The sequence below is a fragment of the Simochromis diagramma genome, unplaced genomic scaffold, assembly GCF_900408965.1.
Source record: "Simochromis diagramma unplaced genomic scaffold, fSimDia1.1 OVJJ01000343.1, whole genome shotgun sequence".
Classification (NCBI taxonomy): domain Eukaryota; kingdom Metazoa; phylum Chordata; class Actinopteri; order Cichliformes; family Cichlidae; genus Simochromis; species Simochromis diagramma.
In genome coordinates this window covers 14,890,416-14,897,867 of record NW_024386831.1, presented here as the reverse complement: position 1 = coordinate 14,897,867, position 7,452 = coordinate 14,890,416, and the positions used below count along the sequence as shown (strand labels likewise).

General features: G+C 40.2%; 1 protein-coding gene across 1 annotated transcript; it reads left to right on the top strand.

Annotated features, from left to right (window-relative positions):
• sp5a (Sp5 transcription factor a) lies at positions 1–2,757 on the top strand. The gene is made up of 2 exons (XM_040028137.1): positions 1–897; positions 1,205–2,757. The coding sequence occupies exons 1-2, from the start codon at positions 847–849 to the stop codon at positions 2,267–2,269; spliced, it is 1,116 nt and encodes a 371-aa protein (XP_039884071.1). The 5' UTR covers positions 1–846; the 3' UTR covers positions 2,270–2,757.
• The last annotated feature ends 4,695 nt before the right edge of the window (positions 2,758–7,452 follow it).

Here is a 7,452-nt window from a genome sequence, read left to right as displayed (position 1 = left end):
GTTTGGGTTGGGAAAGAATGAACTGGATTGAGGTTCTGATAAAACAACTGATTGAAATGAGTGAAGGGGAAATAAGTATTTAAATAATTCAGAGAGGGCATAATTAAGTGTTTCAGTTCAAAGGCACAACAAAGATTTTTTTTTTTTTTTTTTTGTAATTTAAGCTTGAAATGTAAAAGAGACGCAGATTCTTCAGAGATGAGAACTTTGTGTTGAGTCACTTGATTTGGTCTCTTTCCTCCATCAAACAGTGAGGCAACGCTCTTGGAGATCTCCAGAGATAACAATGTCACATTGTCACATAGGGTTCTGCTACAAATCCTTAATTACAAAAAAGAGGATCAGATGACTACAGCATCCAATACTGGGGTCTCCAGGCGGCATGGGGGTCTTTGATCAAGAAAATCCAATTATTTGTGTATATACATTTCCCACATAGTGATTACTTCATTAATTGTCCCGCCTTTATCTCCTCCCTTCCCAGCCCCCCTAATAATCAGCTCCTTTATCCAGACCAACAAACACACCATAGGAGCTTTGTGGATTCAAAGGATTTGCTTTCCCCTCTCAAAGAGCCGCTATTCTTTGATGATTGGGCAGCGGCAAACTTCAAAGTAATAAATCTTATTTCTGACTGGCTGGCGGCCCACCAAAGTCCTTATCAAATTCTAAGAAGTGATCCCTCACTCTTCAGATAGACCAAGGATATATCGGAGAGAGGAAGCACTGGAGAGTGAAGCCCTGCTCGACAAGATATATTTTTTGTGTACCGCGAATGAGTATATTTGTCTAAATTAGTGCTTTTATTTTTTATTCGTCTTTACCGAGCGGAGGAGGACGTTTACCATGGCAGCAGTGGCTGTACTGCGGAATGAAACACTTCAGGCTTTTCTTCAGGTTTGTGCGCAAGTTTCTCTTCACTTTTCACCACTTTTAAGAACTTGTGAAGTTGCTAACTCCAGTTTATGCTCAAAATACGTGTCTTCTCATTTCCGACGCTAATTGTTTGGGGGCTTAATGAGTCCTGCTGCAACATGCCGCCAACTTTTGTGTCGCATCATCACGATTGACTTCATCATTTAGATTCAGATTTCAGACCAACTCAGACCGACCATTTCGTCATAATTAAAAGTGGCATAAATGTGTCATAAATGTGTTAAACTGAGATCATAACGTTAAAAAAATGTGTGTCTCGGTTATCCAGGATCGCACTCCAAACTCTTCCCCAGAGAACTGTAAGCACTCTCCGCTGGCTCTCCTGGCTGCCACTTGCAACAGGATCGGGCATAACCACGGATCAAACCCCGCTGATTTCCTCCAGGTCCCCTACGATCCCACGCTGGGTTCTCCTTCGCGTTTATTTCACCCGTGGACTAACGAGGGAAACCCTCAGAGCAGCCTGGCCAACAACTCTACTTTCGGACTATCCTCCAAGCCCCAGCTCTCTGCGCACATCCAGAGCCCCTTCAGCTCCCACCACGAACTGCCCCTCACCCCTCCGGCGGACCCCTCGTACCCCTATGACTTCTCCCCCGTGAAGATGCTGCCTTGCTCCATGCAGTCCACCTGCCCTCCAACCTACGTCCCCGCCGTCAGCTACGCGGCTCCAGCGCCCATTCCGCCCGCGATGCCAAGTTTTGTCACGGGACCCTCCGGCCTTGTGCACCAGCAGCAGAGACAATTGTCCCCAAACCCTGGAGAGGATATTCCGTGGTGGAGCCTCCAGCAGGGGAACCACGTAAGCCACTCTTCCTCACTCGGTCCTCACCGCTTCCAGCTGCAGAGAGGCTTGGTTCTGGGACACACGGACTTTGCGCAATACCAGACGCAAATCGCCGCTCTGCTGCACACAAAGTCCCCCCTCGCGACTGCGCGGCGGTGCAGGAGGTGCAGGTGTCCGAACTGCCAGTCCTCCACGTCCAGCGACGAGCCCGGGAAGAAGAAGCAGCACATTTGCCACATACCGGGTTGCGGGAAAGTTTATGGGAAAACTTCTCACCTCAAAGCGCACCTGAGGTGGCACTCGGGGGAGCGGCCGTTTGTGTGCAACTGGCTGTTCTGTGGGAAGAGTTTCACCAGGTCGGATGAGCTGCAGAGACACCTGAGGACTCACACAGGGGAGAAGCGCTTTGTTTGCCCGGACTGCTGCAAAAGGTTCATGAGGAGTGACCACTTGGCAAAACACGTCAAAACTCACCAGAACAAAAAGAGCAAATGCCACGACAAGACACTAGATCACGTGAAAAGAGAGGACACCAGGATGTTGTAACACACCTTATAGTCATCTTAAACAGTAGACTTTAAAATAGTGCAATACAGTCAGTGCTACACTAGTTACAAGTTCACAGTGAGCTGCATTTTTGTAGGGTACTTGGTTAATTTTGTTGGTCGATTTCTTACATCCTGACAATAGTTTCTAACATTGCTGGTCTGTGTAGCACATTTGTGTGTGTGTGTATATATATATATATATATATAAAGTTTCATAAGTTAATTTGGGACCATGGAGGAGCTCATAAGTTTGAATTCACTGTCTATATCATATCAAGGAAGACAAGTTTTCAACTTGTGTTTTGATCAATGTCTTCGGTGGAAGATTTCACTCCCCTGTAAATGATATTTAATAGCTTTTGTTGAATGAAAGTGTCTGTTTTTGCTCCATATGGGGTGTTTATAAAAGCATGCTCTCCAGAAGATCTGCTATTGTTAATATGACCTAAATGCTGTGTGAGAATAAAAGTTATGACGTTTTCCTCATCTCAGAACAATTCATTTAATATCCCTCAGTTATATGAGTGATGATGAGGCATCCAGGCGGTATATATATTTTTTATTCATATCACCTGGAATAATGTGTGTGATTTGTAAAATGTTGCAGACTTAATGTTGTCAAAGTTTTCTGCCAGTAAAATCCAGTCATTAATTTTAGACTATATATTTTTAAATACTCGTTATTCCAAACGTAAATGTTTCCATCTTTTGATTACGGTAAAAAAAAAAAAAAAAAAAGTAGCAGGACAGTGATTTTTTTATGACTATTATTAGTATTATCGTTACTTTTGAGGCTGTTCTGAAAATGTAAAAGAACTCTGTCGAGTCCCACTTTGCTGCTGTTTTTTAAAACAAAAGCCCAGAAAAATTTAGGCGAAGAGGCGACAGAATTTGATTTGGTGGGGAGTGAATTTTGAAAATCGCCACAGAAATAATGGAAAAATGTGCAGCCACCTTGTCGAGATGTACCTGTGAGTGCTGAAATTAGGCCACCAACTGGGTAAAAAGATGGATAAATAAATATTAAACATCCGTCTTCGTAAAAGGAATGAAAAGGACCGCTTCAAATATTTAATTAAGCTCCAAATTTCTGTATCAGAAGTGTTTTCCAGACCTGTAACACTGTCGTGTTTGGGCTATTGCACATAAGCTCATATTATCATGGTTTCTTATTCTCAGACATTCAATTGCAGGAACACTCTTCAGTATTTATGCACTCTGATAGGTGGTGGATTTGTTTTGTGCCACTGTGTTGGACATTTCCTGTATTGCAGTGTCATTGTAATTGGAAATGTGACCAATCAACAGAAAAACTCTTAGTCTGAACATGTGATAGAATAGGTGACCCCGGGATATGCAGCAGCTGGATTTTTATGGCACTTGTGGCATACTAGATGTCACATTTACCACTGTGGTAATGCCTTGCTCAAAAGCATTTCTCTGTTTTACAACTGCATGCTCATTTGCTGCTTTCTCATCAGTTATTTCAAGTGTTTCACTTTGACTTCCTCCGCCCACGTCATCTCTTGGTTGTTGGGGAGTAAAAGTGTCGACCTTCGGAGAAAAAAAAAAATCCTGGGTTTCGAACCTTGAGGCTCTTCCTTTTCATACAACTTATCAACACAACAAAAAGTATTGAACTTTTTACAGATCAGATAGTGATACAGATCCAGTCATCTAATTTACTCATTCAGTAAGTAAAGCAGAGCAGCATCACTGCCTGCCAGCAGTCACTCTGTTTGCCTCTATGTGGGATCTCTGAGAATGTCAGCATGAAAAGGAGGGCTGCCATTCAGAGTTTTCAGAAAGAGTTTTCTGCCTCAACAGCGCCCCCTTTTGTAAATTGCTGTTATCCATAAAAGCAGGCAAATATTATTCTTAGAATTGTAACAATAACATTTGCTCTCACAGATCTTTTTCCCTGTTTTTCTAACGCTCAGAGTGTAGTCACGGACAATTTAGAAAGCACGACCTACTGAGCCAATGTTTCAGTCACTTTGTCGAACTTTATCCACCAGTGCACATGCAGCTTTAGCTCTAGTTTAGTTTACTTAATTATTCTGTTGCAAACTATTTTATGTGTTGATTTAAATTCAAGTATTGTTCCTTCACCAGAATTGAAAATTCAGGATGCAAACATGCCGTCATTCTTTAAACTTTAAATTCTTTAAAAGGACAAACCACAGACGGGCTGAATCCAGGTGGAATAAACTTGAAAAAGTTTATTAAGTGGCAGGAATTCATCCCATTAGTTTTAATGAATAATCACATGAAAAATGCTAAATACAGTATGGTCATCACTACTTGAAATGTTCAGGTATATTCAATACGCCACCAATAATTGTAAACTGGGCCTTAAATACCCAACAGATGATCACAACTGTTGCAGTTCTATGTTGAATTAAATGTTTTAAAAGTGGTATTTAGACCGGTTTTTGTCGTTCCCTTATGACGTGTTGTTCGTGTGAGGCTGTGAGTTTCATTAGCCTGCTTCTAGTTTTCCAAAGAATCTGCAGGATATGAACGTATCACATTCGGCCAAAGAAGAAGAATAAAGTAGAAAAAATATCAAAAGCTACCATATAAAGTGTGATTTGACCACTTGAACTGTAAAAGTCTTTATCCAAATTTCATGATCCTATTATAAAGCGAAGCCTATGGATGGATGTGTTGATTGCACCCAACCCGGCTCCTCACAATGGCTGCGATTTGGCTGCTATTCTTCGACTCTGCTGGAGGCCATAACGCTTAACCGTTTGTAGTGAGGATATCGTATGTTGTGGCTTAAGTTTATCTTCTGAAAGTTGAATGAAAGATTTATGAAGTTTTTAAATTCCATATCACAAATACCTCCTTAAATGTGACTGACAGAAAAGCTTCATTAGCTTTGCTGGGATAGGTATAATCACAGGTTAAATGTTCATTCCCATCATTATACTCAGTGTGATTCCCCTTCTTTAACCCACTTTAAGACTGTCTATAAGTGGTTTATAAATATATAAATTAACCATCCAGACAGAAGGATGTTTTTACCCAGTGATATATTTTTTTTTATTCTTAAATGAACTGCTTACTTTAACAAATACACTAAGACGGTAAGCTAAAGATGTGTGTAAAACCGGTACCTTTTAAAGTACTGGGTCCAAATAACAAGTAATAGTATAAAATTATAAACAGTATATAGTTACATGGTATAGTTAACCCAATCTCAAGCCAAGTAGGGTACAGTTTTAAACTACTGATTGTTGTTGCAACCATAATGAATGACTGACTATAAAGCAGCCGTTACCATATGAGAACATTAGTGAATTTGCCTTGAAAATATTTATAACTGTGTCTGTTTATTCATTAAGTATTTATTCATAAAAGTCCATTTTCACTCTCAGTGACTATTTCACAGGCAAGATCCACTAAAGCTCCAGATACGTTTTGTAAGTGAAACTTCTGCTGATTATGAGTGCACGTGTGACCAGATTTAAATTTGTGAGTGAATCTTTTTTAGCTTTCTAAAAGTTCACTTACTTAACAGCTCTTGACAAATACATCTGTATCTGCATGTTGTGAGTGGTTACATCTTCGTATGCCGCTCCGCAAATGTGAAGCTGCTGTAACTGCAGCGTTAATACAAAAGCTGGGTAAATGATCAAAGAACATTGCTAATACTTTAGTGTAACATTAGGATATTCAAAGCCATCATAGCAGTTCAGCCAGTGATCCTTCCTCACTCTGCAGACGTTCAGAATAAAATGACTGACGAGCAAAAACCTGATACCAGCAACTCTGCTGCAGTCAGTGGAGGACACACATGTACAGCCGATAATCTTACAGCCTTGGAGCTGATGCTACGTTTTAGTTCAGCAAGAAGAGAAAAGGTTTGTGTAGACATTTCATAGGTACTGAGTCTGTAAGCTGAAATCAAGACAGCTATATTTGTCAATAACACTGGGTTTCCTAGGCAACCGGATTGGCTGAATTGTCCTTGCATCCAGTCTACAGCTACAGAGTGATGCATGATGAGGGAATCACTTCCTATGTGGATGACCCATTAAGCATAATTTATTTTTCAGCTATGATTTAAAACAGTTTTCACAGTCAAATAAAAACATTGTCAACATTTTGAAGATTGATGGCTATTGTTTTTTTTTGTTTGTGTTTTTTTAAGAACAGAGAGTAGTGTGCTTTTAGACAGTGGCCTAAAAAAGCCGTAGCCACCGTGATGTCATCTCTCGGTTTTAGACTCCACAGTTTAAAGCTTTAGGTCGAACTATCTGTCTGCTGCCATGTTGGCTTCTTTAAGACAGAAGTTAACTGTCATCTTTCGGGGTCTGTGACCATCCAAGTTTAGTATTTAAGTTTTGTTTATTTTGATATTTTCTGTTATTTATATTTTCATATTCAGGCCTTATTTTCTTTTTTTTTCTTTTGGCTTTTTCATGATATTTCCAGGTTGTGTTTTCTTAGTACTTTTAGTAACTATTTATTCCACGAACTCATTTTTCCTCTCCTTCTGTGTTTGCATTTATGCGTCCTGTGTTTAGTCACTTCCTGTTTTAATTTGTTAACCGCTAATTTAGTGTTTTCTTTAGTTTTGTTTCCCCTTGACTTGTTAGCTAGATTCTGTGCACCTGTGTTTTGTTTTACACAGCTGTGTCCCCTCTCCCCAATAACCTAGTGTGTATCTATTTAAGCCCTTAGTTTTCCTCAGCTCTTCATCACATTGTATCGCTCATACTGTTCTCCTGCTGTCTGGTTTCCCTTGTTTGGATTTATGGACGTTTGTTTTCTGCTGCTTACCTGAATACAGATTAGTTTGTTCATTAAGTTTGGCCTCAAGTCTTTATTCTGAGTCAAAATTATTCACCAAATATGCCATTAACTTAGCTACATTATAATCAGTGGGTGGAGCACTAAGTTATCAGCTAACACTCGTTAGCTTGGTTAGCAAACAGTAATCACAAACTGTACTACTAAAGCACAAGTAAATGCTGGAATTTCTCTCACTAAAACAGAAGCAAACCAGAAATTAGCTGGGCTCCCGCATCACATACACAGAGCGAAGAGGTCCAATTTAATCACTCAACATAGTGGATGAAGCCTAGCAGACACCAGCTGGCTCCAGATACCAATATTGGGATGTCTGTCAATCAAAACAGCCACACCCTTCAGTCAAATATTCATGTG

What these genes read in the sequence shown, in the direction of transcription:
- sp5a (XM_040028137.1), top strand. Translation starts at nt 847, where the DNA reads ATGGCAGCAGTGGCTGTACTGCGGAATGAAACACTTCAGGCTTTTCTT. An exon ending in CACTTCAGGCTTTTCTTCAG is followed by an intron (nt 898 to 1,204) that starts GTTTGTGCGCAA and finishes TCGGTTATCCAG; the next exon opens with GATCGCACTCCAAACTCTTC.